This window comes from Cydia fagiglandana, chromosome Z, assembly GCF_963556715.1.
Source record: "Cydia fagiglandana chromosome Z, ilCydFagi1.1, whole genome shotgun sequence".
Taxonomy (NCBI): Eukaryota; Metazoa; Arthropoda; class Insecta; order Lepidoptera; family Tortricidae; genus Cydia; species Cydia fagiglandana.
The window spans coordinates 9296004-9319598 of NC_085959.1; the positions used below are offsets into that span (position 1 = coordinate 9296004).

General features: G+C 40.1%; 1 protein-coding gene across 1 annotated transcript in view; it reads right to left on the minus strand.

Annotated features, from left to right (window-relative positions):
- Positions 1–679: 679 nt before the first annotated feature.
- LOC134678766 (JNK-interacting protein 3) overlaps positions 680–23595 on the minus strand; it is a 57270-nt gene continuing 34354 nt past the window's right edge. The window contains exons 13-25 of the mRNA XM_063537465.1: positions 22501–22649; positions 21295–21443; positions 18748–18899; positions 17988–18140; positions 16321–16422; positions 15853–16009; positions 15050–15233; positions 14070–14230; positions 12985–13145; positions 11733–11847; positions 9742–9879; positions 8841–9065; positions 680–1473 (exon numbers count right to left, since the gene is read on the minus strand). Of these exons, the coding sequence (XP_063393535.1) occupies positions 1352–1473; positions 8841–9065; positions 9742–9879; positions 11733–11847; positions 12985–13145; positions 14070–14230; positions 15050–15233; positions 15853–16009; positions 16321–16422; positions 17988–18140; positions 18748–18899; positions 21295–21443; positions 22501–22649 (1968 nt within the window). The 3' untranslated portion in view covers positions 680–1351. The remainder of the gene's footprint in view (positions 1474–8840; positions 9066–9741; positions 9880–11732; positions 11848–12984; positions 13146–14069; positions 14231–15049; positions 15234–15852; positions 16010–16320; positions 16423–17987; positions 18141–18747; positions 18900–21294; positions 21444–22500; positions 22650–23595) is intronic.

Here is a 23595-nt window from a genome sequence, read left to right on the forward strand (position 1 = left end):
GTGAAATTTAGGATGGTATACATCTGTGATTTAGATGAAAATGATACCTAACATGACTTCAAACCTTACCTTAAGCAGTATGAACCTCAGGAATTCAGTTTCTTCGATGAAGTTGAATTCCCCCATACTCCATTTCACAACTTTAAAGGATGATTATTGAGATAAAAAGTATCTTATGTCCTGTCTTGGGACTCGAAATATCTGTATACCAAATTACAATTAAATCGGTTGAGCGGTTTAAGCGTGAAGAGGAACTTAAAAAAAAAGTTATTTGTTTAAAGTTTATATGTTTTTTCTTAGGAATGGTGTCAATGTGATACCAAAGATGAATTCAGCATCCCCGATTTATACGAAAATGATACCAAACACAGCCTAGCAGCTTCACTAATGTAGATATCAAGATAAAATTTAAAGCCCTAAATAAACTTTCAAAAGCGGATATCTCAAAAACTATTCAAGATATCGAAAAACTTGACTGAATAAAACTTGTAACAATTTTTATCAGCTTTTGGTTTGTCTTAGTAGTCATGTCGCTAAGACGCATAGTTTCCAAGATATTAGTGAAAAACCGAAAAATGAGACCTTCTTTCCCCCCTCTCCCCCCCAGCACCGGGGCTACGGCCGGGGACTTTTGATATGTTCACCTCCTAACTAGTCCAAACAAAGTTACGGAGTCAAAAATTGTGTTCCTAGCATTTCCCTCTATAACTTCTTATTTCTTGGCCTATAAGTAAAACCAAAGTGTAAATCAGCCTCATATGTAAATAACTATTTCACCTTTTTAAAGTAGCGACAAATTTCTAGCTACACGAACTCTTAAAATCGGTAAATAATCGTTATCACTTACTAAGCAGTTGAACGAATGAACTAGCGATGATGTCAAATAGATCCTCATTAAAAATTGTTACATGGACCATATACACTCTGCTTAAGCGTTCACACCTGACATTTTTCGACAGTCAGTACACTAGCTTCAACACGAAATCTAAGTTCGTGACACAGTCCTTGTTACGAACGTTGCGTAATTTCTTACTCAAACAAAATTTGGAGCTCAGTTTCATGTTGTAACAAGTGTACCTACTCTAATGCATACATTTTGAAATTTAAGTAAACGCATAAAACGTACCGGCAGGACATTTTTTTATACCTGCAACCTTCGTGTCGCTAGGTCTCAATGCGATTTGACCTTTAATTACGTCAGGCTAAGATTCAAACTTGTACACACGTAGAATCGAAGAGTCAGATGCGCGCAACAGTTGACAGTACCTATTCACATGATGAGCGTCGCCGGTTTAGCGGTGGTGCACACGTAGACGAAGTCATCGGACGCGAGCCGCCGGCGCGGCGTGCGTTAGGCGGTGGCCACCTGCCAGACGATGAGGTGGCTCTTCGACGCGCGCTCCGCCAGGGAGCTGTGCCCGCTTGAGGACCCGTCCTCGGCCACCACCACGCTGTCCTCCATTTCTGAGTCGGCTGGGGGGTTCGAAACGAGATCAGTTATTTTGAGTTGGAGACAGTTTCAAGTGTTTCAACTATCGAGACAATTGGCGACTTTCATCGTTAATTTGTTTGTAAATACGGAGTATGAGCTCATGATGACATTAAATGGTCTGGACTGGTGTGATGATAAACTACCTTTGTTCAACGTTAAAATTATTAAACTAAATGTAAAAAAAAACGAGTAAATAACGAAAGTTATTCCAACTAACCCTTTATTGAAATATAATTGATTGATATCAGAATGAAACCAATCACGGCAGTTACTATGGGTCTGGTAAATTAACGATTAAGAAACTCACTCGCCATATAGCAAAATTTAGTACTTTCATACAACATTCACATATTAGTAGCTAACTACGGTTTTATTAACGTTTCCACAGTATCATGTTGCGAAAACGAACGTATAAAAATATTAGACACAGTAAAAAAATACTACATTATGAATGTTAGCAGAATTGACAGCGCGTTAGTGGGCTTAGCAATATACACTAAGTTTACAAATATTACTAATGTGTCGAAGTATATCAAAATTACGTGAGTCTTCAAAATATGGTAGGTGCCTACACTGAAAAATCAAATATAGGTATTTGATACACTTTGATATTCGACAACCATAATATACGCTCAGTTTCATGTAAAGTGTAAGAGGAAACTTAGTGCAACAAAAGTGAATAAATGTGCATATTTTGGGGACATCCCTTTTATAGTTATGACCAACATTTATAGGTATATATGTGACGTCCCACGGTCAAAGGTACCTTATGGCGGGTATGGAGTTATGCATACCCCAGTAATCTACAATAAATAAGCTATCGATAACACAAAAGATCAACCTCCTAAGTTGCGTAGTTACAGAGATATGATTTTTTGAAAATAATGTAGTGAATTGAGCAACTTTACGATAGAGAAGTTTTAAGTTTAGCCGCCTAAAAAACTATGTTCCTGAAGTAAGTTACATAGTTGACTACAAATAATAATACCTTATATATCTGAGATTAAAAAAATGTTGCGACTTGTTCTGTAATGCAAATAGAAACCTTTGATATCGACTGATTTATATGTATACTAACCAATCTCTTGAAAATAAAGTTTTATTTCATTTTCACGATTGATTGCAATGAGCTCTCAAGATTTAAATTTTATCTATTAGAACGACACTGAGAGACAGTTTAAGCAAAAAACAATACCGATTTAGAGGTAAAAATTTATTTTTTAACTTTTTCATATAAAATCAGAAAATTGAATATTTTTACTTTTAATGTAACACACAATCAATTTTTCTGAGCACATATGAAAGAAATTCTGTCATTCAAATGAAATAAATCCTAAACCCCCAACTAAATACTATATTTAACCCCTTATGCCACTTTAAACTTACATAACAATAACAGTATTTGCTCCATACATTTACGAAAAGGTACCTTATGGAAATAAATCTCATAATACATCACTACAAAACATCAATCACATTGAAGTTTATCTTTTATGAATAGAAAATATTAATTTACATTAAACTGCCACAAATTTAATTAGTTCTTCGTCATAATAATCTTAAAAAAGACCAATAATTTGTATGTAATGAAAAGGTACCTTGTGGTTAAGTTACATGATGAGGCATGATGATGATGGAACAGTTAGGATAAACTAATAATATTTTGGGGTAAAGATGGTATAAATCGTCTATTTCTTATCAATAATATATTTTGGTTGCCATTGAAGACAAGCGGCATTGAGGTTCAATGACCTCAGATATTCCATAAGGTAATGCGTCGGGTAATTGGCATTTTTCAGCAAACCAATGGCTGATTTATTGCATGCGACCAAACCAAATGAAGATTATTCTAGTTAAGAAAGACTTGACGAGAGTAACTTTGGTATAATAGCAGGCTACTTGGATTTGTAATGTCGGTCGATGTACGGTTATAATATTTGCTAGGCGCCCCAACCAGAACTGAAATTATCAAATTAGTTTTGCGGAATGCTAATACAGTTCTCTACCAAACTTCTTTTCCCGTATTGACTAGTTTTTTTGGGAATTTTCAACCTTTTTTCCATAAGGTACCTTTTGTACTAAACTCTGAGACGACATTACTAGGCTTATAACTAACTTATAACAAAAATAAAAACAGGTAAACAAACGTTACGCATTAAGGTTTCAGATCACACAATAAAAAAAAATTGAGCATTTTTTCACCTCTTTACAAAACATTTCATATCTCCGAAACTAGAAACCCTCATAAGGTACCTTTTCCCGTGGAACGTCACATATAATTGCTTGCTTGATTTCAGCCGACACGGTTAGTTCTTTGTGTAGGACTGGACTGCTCGCATGAGTTGTGTTCTCGCGCGCGACTCCGTGAACTCCGAGAACGCAACTTAAGCTAGACCGCCTGTTAATAGCATCAAAAACGGGGATAATTTTGAAGGTGCCATAGAGAAGTGAAGATGTATGTATAAATGTGCGATTATTATAAAATGTTATCTTTAATAGAATGGGGTAAGACGGCGTTTTTAATAAGATTAAAAAGAAGAGTTTGGACAGATAGCTGATCTGTGGCCCATTTCTCGAACGTTATTAGACTAATATTAGTCCACGAACTGTCAAATCGTATGGGTTGCCATGACAACACACTAATTATATTAGACTAAAATCGTTCGAGAAATGGGCCCCTGTATTTATGTAGTATGATGATAATGTTAAATACCGGGTTCGGTAGAACAGTACCTACATTAGGCATGTACATTTTTAACGTTAATTAAATGGCAAAGTCGTTATATACTGTATGCAATATTATTTGCGTTATTTGACACATTGTGACTGACGTATATAGAGATGTAACTAACCCAAATCGATTGTCACAGCAAGCGATTACGATTGGATGGCATCACGTAGACTGAGGTATCGAAATGTGACGTATAATGAATTTTTATTTGAGATTTAAATAAAGCTAGAATTATATGGTTTTCCCGCAAGGTAAATGCATTTAATACACCGACCGAGTAGGTCGCACCCATCGTCAAAATCTAAACTAACTGGGGATCTATTTTAAAGTTTATTTATGTTATTTCTGTGTCAAATTTGTTGTCTGTTAGGTGACGATAAATATATCCATATTTACAGTTAATTATCCACCTTTCCCTTACTTTTATAAAAAAAAAAATGAAATATTCATATCGATTTACTTATACTACTACCGATACATAACGATGGTGACCGGCCAACCCTAAAATTAAAAAAAAAAAGACGTAGAACGTAAACGTTTGCAGTGCAGTTGTTTTACTTTGTGATTTCGATGTGCAAGACATTTTACGTAGTATTGCTGTTGTGAGTGACAGACGTCAAATACCGCAAATAATGTTGTATACACTTATAGTGTATATCGTTGTAGTTTTAGCAATTATTGTAGTTGTTTAGTATCGGTTTTTATTAGATCATTTTAGGAAATATCGCAAGGTGATTGTGATTTCTGTAGTGTAGTTTTATGAATATTATTACTATAGAATTATATAGAAGAATGAAAGACTCGGTCACTGAAAAAGAAACAAGTTTCTTTAAGACAGTTAACTATGACGAGAAAGGCGACTGTAAGTTTCAATAGCAGTGCTAAGTTTAGCTTGTGAAAAAAGAGATGGGCCGATTGTCATTTTGTTGTCGATATTTTTTTTCGTCGGTATTCTGGGCGGAATAAACACGACGTCCCAATTCGGGACATTCAATGTATGTAATTTTCCGTTGAGCTAAGAATATTCCATACATTTATGTAACTCAGCGAAATATTATTTAAGATTATATTGTACCGAATAGGGAATTCTTCAAGAAATGTTTTCGAAATGTGACGAAATAAAAACGACAACATAATAAAAATCTGCCAGATAGTCTAAAGAGTAAGATTATCATATATATCACGGGTTATAAAAAACACGTGAGGTCCAATGAAAATTTGGCAAATTAAACATCGTACAAATTTTGTTTCAAAGTTGCGATAAGTAACCACTAAGGCCCCTTTTCTCTAAGAACGTGATAATTATAAATGAAGATATACAAATCCGTAATAAAGGTGCTATTTTTGTGCATGCTGTTGAGTTGCTTACCAACGATTCGTGAGTTACGGTGGTATCCAATGTGTATTTGCATCTCACATTTCACTTAATGAGAGAGTGAGATGCAATGCACATTGGACAAGTGGAATACCGCCCTCCGTGAATATTCCATGATCGGCAAAGAAATATTAAGACAAGTAAAATAGTAAAAAATATACAGGCCATTTGACTATCAAGTTACGACTGTTACGACCTATCTACCGTAGTTATGCGGCTGACGAGTGTCATCTTCTTCAACTCTGAAATTGATGTCTACAGTATTTCGCACTACTTTACGCGTCTCAGTATTTCTGTAGCTATGAAGTTAAGTTAATGTGAACTAAGGTTAGTGATGTTAGCGTAACCCAAGCGTCTACATGCGTACCGAGATAAAATCAACATACCGGCTGGGAAAAATAAAATTATAATCACTTAAATCCTATCAGGTACTCAGGGATCAAGTATCTGCCAAACAATGAGGTGGGAGGCAGTGTCTCTGACGTCATCGGCATGCTCCTCTAATAGGGGAAAAAATAAAAAAGGGAAATTAAAAGCCTATTTCTTTACCTGATAGCCTAAGTGACCAAGGGTTGGTTTGTAATTTAATTTAATTGACTGATTTTACTGTGCAGTGATACAAATTTAAAAAGTAAAATAAGGACACTAAGCACGAATAATATCTACCAGTCATTGCCTATCGCTTCGCATGCGCATAATTATGTTGCCGTCCCGCCGATGATTCCGGCGGTCAATGCCACTGTGTGAGCGGGAGATGTCCCGGTATACTGATGAATATGATTAAGCGCGTGCGATAGAGAGAGAAAATGACAGGGCAATGTATGAAATTATTAGTGCTTGGCGTCCTTACTTTAGACATTAGGCAAGTTTCGTATGTGACGACGTCATGACACATACTAAAAAACATATACATACATGCTAACAGGTAAAACCTAGCCAGTAGCACAGCGGGCGTATGTTTAGTACGCTTATCGGCGTGACAATGGCAGGATAAAGTGTGATCTTTGTCGTTATCACGTCGATAAATACGTTCCGTCATATGCCCACAGACTGCCCTAAGATGTCTTCGGTCACATTGGCTTTCAGGTATGAAGCTAATGGTTTTTCCACTATGGCATTAGTAAAATTGTTACTTCGATTCTGACCATGGATGAGGCTTAATTTCAATGGTGATTAATGATGAATACGAATTTCTTTTATAGTATTAGCTATTAAAACAGTCGGTGAAATATTGTTTTTTATTTTATTTAATATTGCAATAATTAATAAAATATTTTACTTGTAATCATCCTAAAAACGTATTTAAAATATACACGTAGTAGAAAAACTATGTATTGACTTCAATTCAAACAATAGGCACATATCAATGAATTAATAAGCCAGTAAATCGAGTCTATGTCGAAGCGTATGTCGGACCCACTGCTAGAAAAGGAGAGGATTTATTTCGCCTCGACGTAACGCGAGATATAATATATCATCGTATATAAATCACACCACACACTACCACACGGTAAGGTGCGACAGAAGAAGCTCTTTTTATCACATTTGGCCTTATGATACTAAAAACTCGCATGAATTTCTATTTTAATTATATATGAGCCTAGAGTGTCCCACTGCTGGGCAAAGGCCTCCCTCCTCCCTTTCCACGTATCCCGGTCTTGACCCGTCTTCCACCAGTCTCTGTTAATGGCGTCGGGGTCATCTCGCCAACGCCGTCGAGGTTTGCCGCGACCTCGGGTTCGATGGTGTGGGGACCAGTCAGCCGTTGATGTAGCCCATTTATTGTATTCTTTATTAAATAAAAGCTCCATACGAAATAAATTAATTGCAAACGACTTCGCTGTAAGACGGTGTCTTGTTTTACCGCATCTAGTGTAAATCGGCTTTTGGTATATCTATTATCGAAATGTAATAATATTATATTAGATAATAGTTATATTCGATATAGTGAATAATGAGAATAACCATTCTTGTAAATTTTGAAAGATTTTTTTAAACAATATCCCACGTCATCCTACACGACCATTCAAAACCCCACACACATGGATTAACAATAACATCATATAAGATCACATATAAGCCTAAATTAAATATGGAGACCATTTAACTACACATTATAATAGTAATGTGCAAAAACCACCACATCTCTCACAACTCTAGCAGTGGGCAGTCCGTATGAATGAAAAGCAAAGCAACAACACTACACACAACCGAAGCACAAGCTAACCACGTTAACCGCGTTGCAAACTGGACCTTAAACAAATACCACTAACGTGCATATTGCTTGTTTTGAAATTTGTGTGATCGGAAATAATCAGAATTGAAAGTTGAGATTGTTCTACTAAAGTATCGTGATTAAAAGCGTCAACTATTTTAAGGAAATTTGGACTTTAAAGCTTTTCAGTAGCGATGCATCTTCTATGTTTAAATTTGCTTGTTTCTAAAACAGAAGTGTAATGAAGCTTAGTACGTTTTAAGTTCGGTATATATTTTATGGACACATCGCTACTGTATTGTAACTAGTCTAAATAAGAAAATTGCAAATAGAAATAAGGGTAATATACCTATAAAACTGTGTAGTAGAAAGTATCGTCTACAAAATAAATTTAAATGAACGTGGTTCAACGTAGATAATTCCAACTATCATTGGCCATTAAATTTACGCTTTTAAGCCTAATGTCCATATTGATTCAAGTGTGAGTTCATGTTACTACTAAACGTAAGTAGCAAATGTATACACTCGCACTTGTGTAAATCGGGCCTTAAGAGGAAACAGGAGCTGAGTTTTAAACATTTTAGGTAAATATACCCGTCTCGCTAACGGAAGCGGCTCCTAAAACTAGTGCGATAAGGACAAGGCGAAAAAAATCTCAAAAATCGAGGTGTCGTACTCGAGTGTTTCCTCCTCCAAAACTTAACCAATCGTAACCAAATTTGGAAATCTAAATGATTATGAAATTATCTGTGTCGGACCGTTTTCCTTTTTTGGCTAATTGATATCAGTTTTGAATACTACGCCTCTCATTGCGACATAGTCAATGAGCCCATTTTGGCCATTTTTGAAGGGCTCTAGCGCCTTAAAAAATAGAAATACCAAAAAAAGCAAAACGGTCTGACACAGATATTGATAATATTAATCTGTGTTGAAATAATCATTGGAAACAGTCGAGTACGTTTGTATGGAGAAATGACCACTCCTGTTGGCTCTTAGAGAAAATATCAGTGAGCATCGAACTACTCACCTATTCTAAAATCGATGTAGCCCTCCCCGCCCGATATGACGAGCATGGGGGGTCCGCGGCGCGAGTCCGGCGAGCGCGAGGGGGACTCCGCCGCGCCGGGGACAGCCACGAAGAACGTGACGGCGTCGCGGTGCCCGTGGAACGAGAGCTGCGCGTGCGCCATGGAACACCAGGGGATGGCGCCCGTGGGGGATGCGGAGCGGGCTCGTACTAAGGATGCGTGACCTGAACGAGAGAATATAAATCAAACTAACAGCCAAAAAAGACTATGGCCCAGTTGCAGCAACCACATTTGACAGACTGAATAGTAATGCTAAAAAATAAAATAAATAAATTCATACGACAACGACAGCCGGTCAATATTTCGAACAAAAGTTTTAGTAAGCACCCTAGATTTTGGGTATATTTGCTGTTTATTTCTCTTTGCTTTGTTTTTATGTAACTTGTCAAGTGCCGATACCGACTAATCGGCCATTTTTGCCGACTAGTCGCCGAGTAATCGTTGACTACAAATGAGGCCGGATAGTCGGCTTTCGCGACTAGTCGGCGACTAGTAGGTACGTCCCTACTAAAAACTTCAATGTTTTGTCATATTAGACTTCAAACTTCGCAGAATAAAATGATGAGCGGCGCCATGATACCAGGCGTGGCTCACTCCGGGATTTCGTCGCTTTGCTGCAGGTAGCTAAAAGTACATCCGTTCCACACCAATTTTGGTGGCTAGCCATAAGCCGCGCGTGGCGCTGTCGCCACCTAGCGGCCATATCTGTCCTGATCGTAACAGACGCGTTTTATTAGAGAGTGAGTCTTCTGTACCTAGTATACTATTATTTATTCTGTGGCGATACGAACCCGAGGGAAAGCTTAACAATAGTATACCGTCGAGTATACGGCGACTCACCCGGTAAGGGGCCGACGGGCGGCGCAGGCTCGCGGCTGCCCTCCGACAGGGGCACGGATATGACCACGCCGTTGCTGGTGCCGATCCACAGACGCCCCGAGCTGATGAGGAGCGCCGTGATACGGACCAGAGAGAAACCTGAACAGAACAACACAGCTCCTCAATCCATCATTTATCCATTGAGGATCAAAAGCCACTTGTAGATTAGGAAAGACGCAAATCTGAAAAGTGGTTGGTGTAAAAAAAACATTGCTATTTCTTTATTTATTTCTAATAAGTCTAATAACTTTCCACGTGTGCTCCTATACGCATCATTTTTAGGGTTCCGTACCCAAAGGGTCCGTCCGTCCGTCCGTCTGTCACCAGGCTGTATCTCACGAACCGTGTTAGCTAGACAGTTGAAATTTTCACAGATGATGTATTTCTGTTGCCGCTAAGGACTGTATCGTTTATTTTAAATACAGATAAAACCTGGTCTAACTGTTGACGTGTGTATTATTTTGTATTACTATGTTCTTAAGGTATAATCTGGGGGTATTTTTAAGCCATATTTGATATAAGAAGGTTTTACATTTATTTTATTTTAGGGACTTTATGATGATTTTAATACCGTCTAGCAAATGTAATTCGGACAAGCCTATCGAGCTTAATTTAAGACTATTTCACCGATTCCTTGGTCCGATTTAAAGAAACAAAAGGTTAATATGCTGCCAAAATATGCCATCTAAGTGTCCTTTTCATGATTGCTCAATTGAACATCCACAGAATAAATGTGGTGAATTTTTATCTTTACATGAAAACGACTTTTTATGCAACATTTTGGATTCCCGTCAATTTCTGACGCCAGCGAAATGAGGGAAACAGCTAAAAGAATCTACCGAAATCCAAAGCCTAACGGACATTCATGGCGTTGAACCATGGCTAGAACAGGTCGATAGAAACGCTCCATGATGGTTATATTGTATACCAAAGTCGGGGTTGTCGTAAGTAACATGCCATATTCTCTAAAAGGCCACCAAGCACAGATCCAAAACTTTTTTTCCAACTAAAAGAAATGATTAGACTATGCCCAGATGTTTCGCTTTACGAATCATATGTAATTGCTGTTTACATAGTACGATTTTTTTTGTGTAATATCTCGTCTTGTTCGCAAACCGTAAATTTTCTTGTAGTATTTGTCCAAAATCGTTGTAGTTATTCGGGAGGATTGGGTAAATATTGTCCAAACCATATGCTTTACGTGATCTCCCAGGACGAAATGTTACTTATTATTAAAGCACTAATTAAACTATATGTGTAATTTTTTCATAAAAATATAATACCAGAAAAAACGGCTAAGTAAAGTTGTATTCATAACAAACGATACAGTCCTTACAACAAATACTAAAAATAGAATAAAATAAAGATTTAAATGGGGCTCCCATACAACAAACGTGATTTTTGACCAAAGTTAAGCAACGTCGGGAGTGGTCAGTACTTGGATGGGTGACCGTTTTTTTTTTGCTTTTTTTTGTTTCTTTTTTTGCATTATGGTACGGAACCCTTCGTGCGCGAGTCCGACTCGCACTTGCCCGGTTTTTACAAGCTTTTATTTAGTTTGACCTGACCGTTGTCTGTGTGTAATCAAATCTTGCAAGTTAAATTTGATCCACTTCCCGGTTTCCGATTGAGCTGAAATTTTGCATACATATGTAAGTCGGGTGACTGATGATGGAGACCGGACGTGGCCATAGGAACTCTGTGATAAAACAACAAAACCTAATTGTGTTTGGGGTTCTTAGAATTGTCTCGATGAGTATTAGTTGCCCGTGGAAAAAAAAGTACAGTCGGCGATAAAAGCTTATTTTATCTATTATACCTAAGTATATGAATTTTATTAGCAAAAAATCAGGGAAAGTTTACTAACATTACGACAAGGAAGGAAAAAGTTAGCTAGCCATATTAATCCATTTCATAAACCCCACTTCATATAATTACAACGCACTACATACCTAGTTTGCCGGTGCCCAGCATTTTGCTGACGTACGGTTCGATGTCTACATCCTTCAGGTGTTGGTAGGTATGAGCGTGGTACAAGCGGAGAGTTGAGTCCATTTTTATTGATACCTGGAATTACAGGCTAAATAAACAAATATCCATTACAACCGACGATTAGACGACCGGTCTGGCCTAGTGGATAGTGACCCTGCCTGCGAAGCCGATGGTCCTGGGTTCCAATCACAGTAAGGCCATTTATTTGTGTGATGAACACTAATATTTGTTCCTGAGTCATGGGTGTTTTCTATGTATATAAGAATGTATTTATTTATATAAGCACCCATACGTATAGTACAAGCTTTGCTTAGTTTGGAGCTAAGTTGATCTGTGTAAGATGTCCCTTAATATTATATTATTATATTATTATTATAAAAGTTATACAGGATGGCCCAAAAATAAGTTGACAACGTTTTTTCTAAATATTATTACAACCTTACAAACTTCGCCCTCACTAACCAGTACAAATCCAGTCGTCTGGTCGAAACCCGCCTGGACAGAATAACGGCATAGTCGCGGACGGTCTAGAACGCAAAATGACTAGTGTAATATTTTGCCTATATCGCTTTTAGTCTACATCGCGAACGGTCTAGAATGCAAAATGACCACTTTTTGTATATCACACAGGTAGGTTAGGTTCGTTAGTTATCTTCAAATGGCCGAAGGCTAAACCGCACAGAATAGGAGCCCCGCGGGAGCGGGGTTCGGTCGACATCGCTAACGTATAGAAAAACGACGGAAAATTATGTAGGCATTTTGCGTTCTGGACCGTTCGCGATGCAGACTAAGAGCGATATAGGCAAAATGTTAGACTAATTTTGCGTACTAGACCATCCGCGAATAATCCAGAATAGAGGGGTCCTGTCATAGTAAATTTTGTAGTCACAGTAAATTCTATCGACATCTATCGACACACAACTAAAACTCAAAATGAAAACGTATAAAATTATCAATAAAAATATATATATGGATAAATGATTTTATTATTTTTACCTGATACCTACGTGTTAAAATTGTTAAATATGAAACTGTGTCGTCACGCCATCTAGCCGAGCATAGGCGAAAGGTGTGTGCGCCATCTATCCGAGAATGACTTTTTCTTGATTTCCGAGGCACGTTTTTTCCTTAGACTTTATTCATCTTATACGAAGTTACATATGTCTTTGCTAATACGTACAGTAAGTGGCTATTGTGGTTGCGTGTACTCACCCAGACGCCGTCCCCGTCCGCTGCCATCTGCCGCACCTGGCTCTCCTGGCGCGGGTGCGCGTCGAGCGAGTGCAGCGCCTGCCGGGACCGCGGGTCGATCACGTGCACCTTGTTGCGGTACCCGCACCACACCGTGCACCCCACTGCACTTAGGCAGCGCACTGTTACCAAGTTTAACATTACTATCTTGCGTGTTGCCTGGGTAGTCTGTGGTCATAAGCTATGACACGCAGACACCGCATTATGAAGCGTATACAAAGAGCACGAGGTCACCGCACATATATTTACTTGTAAAATGCTACGAATCCAGGAGCACAATAGAGTTGTATTCTACGCTATTTTATACTATAATAATCCAAGAACACCCCTAAAGCTTAATAATTATAAATATTTCAAAAATACTCGAGTAGTGGTCCTGATTAAGCGCAACTGAAATAAGCGGTGCCATACTAAATTTGTACGGGAGAGCATATGTGTGGTGACCTCGATTGACTTATGTGCTCCGTCTAGTAGTTGAGGTGGTCTGTGCTTATGGCCAATAACAGGTAAAATCATTTTTCAAATACAACAATGCAATCAAGAAATAAAAAGACCAAAAATGCATTTATTTAATATTTGCAGCCCCCTAGCAAGATATTAGTTGGGTCCCTAGGCCGGCGAAGCCACTGTGTCATTGTCAATAGGGAATATTAGGCAAAACTCTACGTAGGGGGCGTCACTAGCTCAATCACATGGCCTATCGTGAAACACGACAGTCCGCCTGCCTGTCTAGGCAGAAACCGAATTTCTGAGTGATAGACATCACTCTTGCCTATTCGATCGATAGAAAGGCAGATAGCGAGGCAGGTAACGTAAACAAACCGCCTTGATGCATCAGTGTTATAGTGAAAACTTGTCAAAACGCCTAGTAGTATGTATAAGTAACTTTATGGTTTAGTACGTACACTAGTGCTGCACTCTGGCGGCAGAACATTGCAGTAATACTCCCTATTGTAACCATGATTCTTATTTTACCTTCATCGTAAATAGGGACTACAGTCTGAAACTTTTTAATGAATGAAGAATGTCGTTCTATAATTAATTACCTGAGCACTTGGGGTCACCAAGCGTCATGAGCCAGTATTGCGTGAAGTCCCATTGTCCGTCTGCTTGTCGCATAAATATCGCCACTGTGCCGTCCGCTAAGGCGACCATGCAGCGAGACGCGCACGCCACTATGGATAGGATGGCGTCGTTTAGTTTTACTCTGCAAAATAATCATTGGTTACTTAGGTTAGTCAAAGCAATTTGTCAGTCAGTAAGAACCAGGAAAAATATACTCATCCTTTTCTTTTGAGTGCTAGTACTAGTGTAAGACAAAGAACAGGGTTGGTTGGTTGGCTAACGAGAGTTGGTAGCCAAAGCGTCTGTCAACGTCATCTTAGTTCGTTAAAATTTGCGCGGTATGAAAATCTGAACAGTCTATGAAATAATAATTGCCGCCGCCATATTTAACGGGGTTTGTTGATTGTGGATGGTGCAACCCGTCGGGAGTCTTGAGAAATTAGTCTAGTAGTCTCTAGAGATGGACCAATAGGGTATAGTCGCGGACGGTCTAGACGCAAAATGACTAGTGTAATATTTTGCCTATATCGCTTTTAGTCTACATCGCGAACGGTCTAGAACGCAATATGACCACTTTTTTATATCACACAGGTAGGTTAGGTTCGTTAGTTATCTTCAAATGGCCGAAGGCCAAACCGCACAGAATAGGAGCCCCGCGACATCGCTAACGTAAAGATAAAACGACGGAAAACAATGTAGGCATTTTGCGTTCTGGACCGTTTGCGATGTAGACTAAGAGCGATAGGCAAAATGTTACACTAGTCATTTTGCGTTCTAGACCGTCCGCGAATACTGCCCTGCTTATCGCATGTGCAGTACTTGCACGAAAAACATCGTTTAAATAAAGAACTTATTCAAAGAGAACAAGATAAACAATTGCATGTCTTTTCAACTGCGATTACTGCATATGTTGTTAGCACGGCAGAATAACCCACCAATAGCATAACTGGAGCAACGTTACCTGGCGAGGCACTTGCTGTAGTTGCCCATGGCGGAGTGCACGTAGAGGTGGCCGCTCTTGGTGCCGAGCCACATGGTGGCCATCACGGTAGACATCTTGCGATCCGGCACGTCCGCGCGGCTCTCCGCGTTGGACTGCTCTTGGGCGAACGCGTCTACGCCCGGCTCGGGGGAGCCGAGGTGTTCTGAGGGCAATGTGATCTGTTGGTTATTTACGTGGGTGTGGAGCCGTGATTATGAACAAGATGGCGCGAGAAAGAAGTTGAAAATCTAGTTCAAAATTTACCGAAAATAAAATATAATTTAATACAAATTTCGTCACTTTACTGCAAAAGGTTATGAGCGTATACATTTATAAATATGATATTATTGAAAGCGGGCTTGGCTCGTCGAATAGGTTATGAGTTTCGACTGAACCTATTCGGCTCTTTAACTGTAGCTGTAGTGTTCGTTAGGTTAGAAAGATAAAATGTTGATAACGGGCGTGGAACTAAGTGGCAGCCGGACGTCTGGCTCCTTAACAGTGAAAACGGCGGACTCTTTAGGCAGTTCGGGCAGCTCGTTGGAGGGGTCAGGAGCGTCACATGAACGTCTACGGCTATTCGGCTGGTTATTTGTTCCACTATAATGATTGCGTGTGTTAGATAAAGATAAAAGATATTTATTCGTGACGTTCACAGAACATGTACGAACATATACAGACAACAACAGCAAGGAAATAAGACATGAACAAGTGTGCATCACGAAATGTTACCAAAAAAATGTGTGTGTGTCATGTGAAATATGTGTGTGTGTGTGTGTTACCGTTGTGCACGGGCGTAGAGCTGAGCGGAGGGCTGTCCGGCGCACCAGTATCCGGCTCCTCAACGTTCTTGACGGCGGACTCTTTGGGCGGTCCGGACGGCGCCGGCTCGGGTTCGGCAACAGGCGTCGTGGGAGGCGTTAGGAGTGTTGCTTGCACCTGTGAAACATTTATACTTAAGAAACGATCCAACCCAACAAGTTGAGCATTCAGCTAACAAAAGCCAAAAGCTAATTCTCATTAAGGAAACTGTAAGTCTAGTTTTAAGAAATGTTCCAGTGTTATATATAACTATGAAAGACTGTTTGTTTCTTAAATAAATAAATAAAACGCCTACAGTATTCTAATCCTTTAACGGGCATAAGGTTGTCAGAAATTACACCAAATTGAATTCTATCACTTTAAAATAAAGTTCAAAAAAGGCTTGAAATATTAAAACTATTTCAACATAAAAATGATTAACTAGTTACCAATCTAGTAGCACCGACGACGACCTCCTTCTCGCCGTTCTCGCCGACCGGCCCGTTGCTCTGGCTGTCCTGCGACTCGCTCTTGCCGGCACAGAATAGTGACTGCAACAAAACCATTACGTCTATACTGCAAAACGTAATTCAAGACCAAAATACTAAGACACTGTTGCCACTTACTAGCGCATCTTGTATTTATGTAAAAATAAGTAAACGAAAAATACTTTTTTAAATCGTAGGAGTAAAATTACTAATAAATAAATTATCTTAGCGTGATTATTTATCAAAAGGAAATAACTATATTACAAACAAATTATTGCTGTGGCAACATTGTCTTACTTTTTTTGGTCTTGAATTACGTTTTGCAGTTTATACATGTGAAAATAAAATATCGTAATTCGTCTATTGTGTGTATTCTACTGTTCGTGAGTCCTAGCAAAAATCGTGGGAAAGTAAGAATGTAGAAACACGTAATAAATATTTCGTGCTCGGGCACTTAGATGTTGACTGGAAGAGCCATGGAAAGTTATTTTTACCTAATATAATCGCGTCAAAACCCAGATGTGAATGAATCCCACAGTCAGACTGACACTGCAATCAGAATGTGGATCCAGTAAAGTTAGATCTAGCCTCTATGTATTTTTACGGAATGGAGAGACAAACTTGATATTTCTGCCCACAACCAGTCCGCAGCACACAGACGGTCCGTTTCGGTTCCATATGTTTTAACGGTGTGTTCTTAAGTCGAGATCGTTTTAGGATGAGTATTTGTGGACGGAGGCCACACGAAGTAAGTATTCTTGTCACCAAATGATAACGGCAACGCAAGTCCGCGAGGTTGTTAGGCTCGATTATCTGTAACGAGTGTGTTAGTCTAGTAGCAAGGATTCTAGCACGTCCGCGGGGTTGTCGGCATCAATCTGTAGCGTTGGTCTCAAGCACTGTCTTACCGAATGCCGCTTGTGCTCGCCCTCGCTCATGCGCTCCTCGTTCTCGGTGTAGTCGTCCGCGACGGCGCCCGGTACGGACGCCACGCACAGTATGTGCTTGTCTCCTGGTGGGAAGGATTCTAGCACGTCCGCGGGATTGTTGGCTTCAATCTGTAGTGTTGGTCTCCAGCACTGTCTTACCGAATGCCGCTTGTGCTCGCCCTCGCTCATGCGCTCCTCGTTCTCGGTGTAGTCGTCCGCGACGGCGCCCGGTACGGACGCCACGCACAGTATGTGCTTGTCTCCTAGTGGGAAGGATTCTAACACGTCCGCGGGGTTGTTGGCTTCAATCTGTAGCGTTGGTCTCAAGCACTGTCTTACCGAATGCCGCTTGTGCTCGCCCTCGCTCATGCGCTCCTCGTACTCGGTGTAGTCGTCCGCGACGGCGCCCGGTACGGACGCCACGCACAGTATGTGCTTGTCTCCTAGTGGGAAGGATTCTAGCACGTCCGCGGGATTGTTGGCTTCAATCTGTAGTGTTGGTCTCCAGCACTGTCTTACCGAATGCCGCTTGTGCTCGCCCTCGCTCATGCGCTCCTCGTTCTCGGTGTAGTCGTCCGCGACGGCGCCCGGTACGGACGCCACGCACAGTATGTGCTTGTCTCCTAGTGGGAAGGATTCTAACACGTCCGCGGGGTTGTTGGCTTCAATCTGTAGCGTTGGTCTCAAGCACTGTCTTACCGAATGCCGCTTGTGCTCGCCCTCGCTCATGCGCTCCTCGTACTCGGTGTAGTCGTCCGCGACGGCGCCCGGTACGGACGCCACACACAGTATGTGCTTGTCTCCTAGTGGGAAGGATTCTAGAACTTCCGCTGGGTTGTTTGCGTCAATAATCTGTAAATAAATAGAGTATTATATCGAATACGACTTGGGTAGCGTAATTGGTAATAGAAACATATCTCAAACACAGCTCTAATAAGTAGGTAATCAACTTTGTCTACGAGTAAGAGTATGTTATCCCTAATTTTGTTAACCCTTTACCAAGCTAAGGGATATATATTTCTCACATACGGCACTTCACTCATGTGTTCTATTTTCGATGAGTAAGTCTGGCATTCGATTGTCATTTTTGAAATGTCAGTCTGGTAAAGGGTTAATGCGCAGTATACAGGGCTAGGCCAATGTAGGGACTTATTAGGGCGGAACAGGATGGCAATATCACGTCCTGCCTCCAACACATAACAGCGTCACTTAAATTGGCCTCCGTTGGCCTAACAAATCTACGGACATTAATAATGTCCGTAGTAGCCGTAGGACTATTTCTATGGTAAGTTACGCACTAGAATTCTAAAATGACGGAAAGAAATCGGATGACGGAGATCGGATCTAGTCCGTGACTTACCATAAAAATAGTTTTACGGCTACTACGGACTATATTTTCACGGGTTCGGATCGGATTCGGACCGGACATAGTGCGAAACCGCTCTAAATGTGTGCTAACCATGACAACGCCCTTGTTCTGCGTGCTGGCGCATATCCACACGAACGAGGACAGATTCTTCTCCGAGTGCTCGAGGCTGTGCGTCGACTGAAGCTGCCGGTTGATCTGCTCCACTTCGGGCGAGTGCAGCGACGCTTTGCTCATTTCTTCCGCTAATAACGAAAATATTGATCAATAAATGTGCAAGGGCACAGAATAAATACCCAAAGGTTGCCTGGAAGAGATCGCTTTTTAGCGATAAGACCGCCTGTTGATTGCCTCTTACCTGATTTTCTTTTATTGAGGTGCACAAGAAAGAGTATTTGTATTGTATTGTAAATAATAGTACTAGGTACAGAAGGTTCACTCTCTAACAAAACGCGTCTATTACCAGGCGTGGCTCACTTAGCGATTTCGTCGCTTTGCTACAGGTAGCTAAAAGCACATCCGTTCGACCCCAATTTTGGGGTGTGCCATAAGTCGCGCGTGGCGCTGTCGCCACCTAGCGGCCATATCTGTGCTGATCGTGAGAGACGCGTTTTGTTAGAGAGCGAGTCTTCTGTACCTAGTACTATTATTTATTCTGTGATATTACGACAGATATAACCGCTAGATGGCACAAGCGCGAGCTGGTGTGCGTTCCTTAAGTGGTGCGCGGCAACTACTACTGCTAGACACCAAAATCGGTGTGGGCTGCATGTACTTGTAGCCACGCGACAAAATCGCGGAGTGAGCTGCGCCTGGCAAAGGTTAGGAAATGGATCCCAGCGAGGGTTCGCACTCTGTACATGTTATTATTATTTTTCTCTTTATTTATTTTTTGTCTTAAGTTAGGTTATTTATAATATGAATATAAAAGTTATTATTAGTTATTATTATTCCATTTATTTATTTTTCTTCTTAGGCTAGGTCATTTATATTAGTTATTATTTATGAAACTTGACGCTAATAAACAAGGGCCTATTGTGCTGTCCACAATAGAACAATGGCATACTTGTGGTTCGATATGAGTATTTCTTAGCAATATTTGGAATCTATTCAGGAGTGCCTATATCTCCCAAAATAGGGATGATGACACATGTTGAATTTTATAACAAATTCTAGTAAAATAGATAGCAAATGAGTAATTTATCACAATAATCTGGATATTAAATTAATATATGGAAATAATACAAAAATATAGGACCTGAGAGTTTCAAAATTTAAGTTTTTTTTTAACTTCTAAAAAAGAAATAAGTAAGGATACCATTCGATTCCTTGCATTGTATACAAAAAAATATTGTATAGCAACTATATGCATAAAGGCAATATTTCACCGACAAAAACGCAATTTTCATGTTTTGTCCATACTTCAAAATAGACTCTCAGTGACCGTGACGTCACGTTCACTTATCGTTTTGTTAGGAGCGTTTCGCGAGTGAAGTACGACTGTCGGACTTTGACTCATTTATGTCTTTAGTAATTGCTTTAATGCAAGACTTTAGAGTTTTGATCATAAAAACAAACCAGTGTATGAAGGAGAAGTGGAAGTGGGAGTTGGAAGGGGTAGACCTCGGCGGACTTTCTCTGATCAGATCGGGGAAATCCTGAAGAAAGGCCAGGTCAAGAGCACCCTAAACCGGCGAGCGTGTATAAGGAATGTTATGAATATGAAGGAAGCGAAAGAGGTATGTCAGGATCGTAGCAAGTGGAAATCCGTGGTCTCTGCCTACCCCTCCGGGAAATAGGCGTGATTATATGTATGTACCAGAAAATTGTCATGTCGAACCACAAGTATGGCGTTGTTCCATAAGTTGCCCTCACACATCATTTCAACTACTAGATGGAGCACACATAAGCGGTGCCGTACAAATGCAATATGAGAGTGCGCTTACGAATACTGTTCATTCGTGTAAATCTAAAATATTAACAAAAATGAAAATTTTGGGGTGTGGCTATTTGAGCAAAAAATGGTGTGGTTGTGTTACTGGGACCACAGAATAAATAATAGTACTAGGTACAGAAGACTCACTCTCTAGCAAAACGCGTCTGTTACGATCAGGACAGATATGGCCGCTAGGTGGCGACAGCGCCACGCGCGGCTTATGGCAAACCCCAAAATTGGGGTCGAACGGATGTACTTTTATCTGTAGCAAAGCGACGAAATCGCGGAGTGAGCCACGCCTGCTGGGACTCAAAATTGTACCTATGCTTTGTAATCGGTTCATAAAGCGGGGTATGTGTAGTTTGTGGCTGCCCCCTACGGTTCAAGACCGCTTCCTATAATAAAAATCGTATTCTGCGTTTTAGGGTTCCGTACCCAAAGGGTAAAATCGGAACCCTATTACTAAAACTCCACTGTCTGCCTGACAGCAGGCTGTATCTCATGAACCTTGATAACTAGACAGTTGAAATTTTCACAGATGTCTCTCTGTTGCCACTATAACAACAAAATACTAAAACCGGATTATAATAAATATTTAAGTGCACCCCATAAAACAAAAGTGATTCTTTTGCATTTTTTTGCGTATTGGTATGGAACCCTTCGTGCGCGAGTCCGACTCGCACTTGGCCGGTTTTGTAGCTCACCAAGACACAGCGTGTTGTCCTTGTCGTCCTCTTTGGCGTAGAACACGCTTTCGCCAACCATGCAGCCGCCGTCAGGGGTACGCCCTCCGTTGAGGTTCACGCCCGCAGCGCACAGTAGCGTCATTCGAGGCTCGCTTTCCGCTATGGGCCTGGAAACAATAGTACATTACTGCAGAGGCCGTGAAGTAAGGGATTGCAGGACGAGATTGCGGTAGACGGCCGAGTCGTAGACGAATCCGGATAAAGCGAGTCTTGCAATCCCTGTTCCGGCCAAGGATTGTATAGTGCTTTTCTCAAACATTGTAAGAAAAAATGTTTAAGTTGCCGCCCTTTTTTATTCTTTTTTTTTATTATTAATTAGGGGTTTCTTACAGAGGAACAAACATTTTATTATTTTTGCGCTACAACGCACGGTTTAGGAGATACATCCCTATAATAGTTATTTTATACACTGTGTTTACGATAATGTGTATAGTGGTATAATAATGTAACATATATGGCTTTGAATATTAAATAATTTTACGGTTTAGACTCACTTGTTTTTAGTCACTCTCGCGACATGTTCATGTTTAAATTCAATTATATATGGTTTTTAAAGATTTTAGTAAAAAAAACCACACTGCAAGCTTTACATGTTAGACAATAACAGTGGGGCCATTTTTCTGGTTAGTTGAACGCCACGGCTGCACCGGGCTCCAAGTACCCGGGTGGTACTACTATTTCTTGTTGTTTTTCTGTCTTGTCACCCAAGGGACAAAAGTGGCAGTTTGTTAGAAGGAATGTTGAACATTGTTCTACTAACATGCTTAGAATATGGCCCATTAGGAAAGAGCTTACCTATATCTACCATAAAAATGCGGGTTTGTTTAATTTCAATACTAAAAACCCGGGTTTATTGCCTTGGCACAAGCGAATGTAACCATGACGAGTGACAAGTTGATTCAACCACCCCTACCCCATCTAGCCCCCTGGATCATTACGGTTCCGTACCCTAAGGGTAAAACGGTACCCTATTACTAAAACTCCGCTGTCCGTCCGTCCGTCCGTCTGTCACCAGGCTGTATCTCACGAACCGTGATAGTTAGACAGTTGAAAATTTCACAGATGATGTATTTCTGTTGCCGCTATAACAACAAATACTAAAAAGTACGGAACCCTCGGTGGGCGAGTCCGACTCGCGCTTGTCCGGTTTTTACATTCACATACCTGCAGAACACTGGCACGGGCACTGGAACGCCGCCAGAGGAGAGTGACGCGCACGGGCTTGGCCCCTTCTGGCCCTGTCCCGTCTTGCCCGGCAGGCTCCAACCGTACGCCTGCGTACGGCCGTCCTCTTTACGCACGTGAGCCCGTACCTGGAAGAGAAAATAAATAAATATGTTACCACCGAATTTTTGGAAGGGTTTAGATATACATAAATAGATGCGTAAGTTAAAAATTGGTATTAGCAATGTAAAAATGCTGTCAAATATTTTTTTGCAAGGTACACGGCCGGACAACAGCTCTTTAGCGTGTCCATAGCTTCAAGCTGATGTCAGCATGATACTGAAATAAATTTGTAAACTTACTAACCCTTTAACCATTTGACATTCGTTTCTAGTCATTCGATTTCGAACCGTAATTCTTATAGTAGAGATGCGTTTTTGTTTTAAGTACGATGGCAAGTATGTTGCCCCTACGGACTAAAGGGTTAAAACAAATTTTAGTCCTTCCAGCATTTTGTATAATGGAACTAGGTTCCCATTTCCATATTTAAATTGTAGTTTATTGTTTGGAATTCGACAATACAGGGTGTGGCCTGTAATAAGAGCAAAAAAATTAAAGTACATACCCTTTAACTAACTAGGAATCAAGTCCAAATAGTTTCAATTGATTAAAATGAAAAATTATTTTTTATTATTTTCTAACAAAATTAATCGACCCAGCAATGTACTGCAGACATTATGTGTCCAGTCGGATTACTTGACATTGACATTTACGATCGTTCTCAATAATATTGAAAAACCTATTAAATACATCAATATTGCTTTTTAAACATACAGTTCTAATGAAATAGTCACATCTTTCAACATTACTTAACAGTTTTCTTATCAAAACGACCCTGATGGGCAAAAGGACGAAATGAGTAAAATGCTAATAAAGTAACTTGAGTTATTTATTAAGCAGTTCCAACTAAAATAGTGCACTTTAATAAAATTACTGATAATAATTATGTCAATCTTACTGGATAACCACTTCACAATTCACGAGAAAACTTACCTACACTTTTATAATTTTGTAAGAATGTTTCCTTTTCACGAC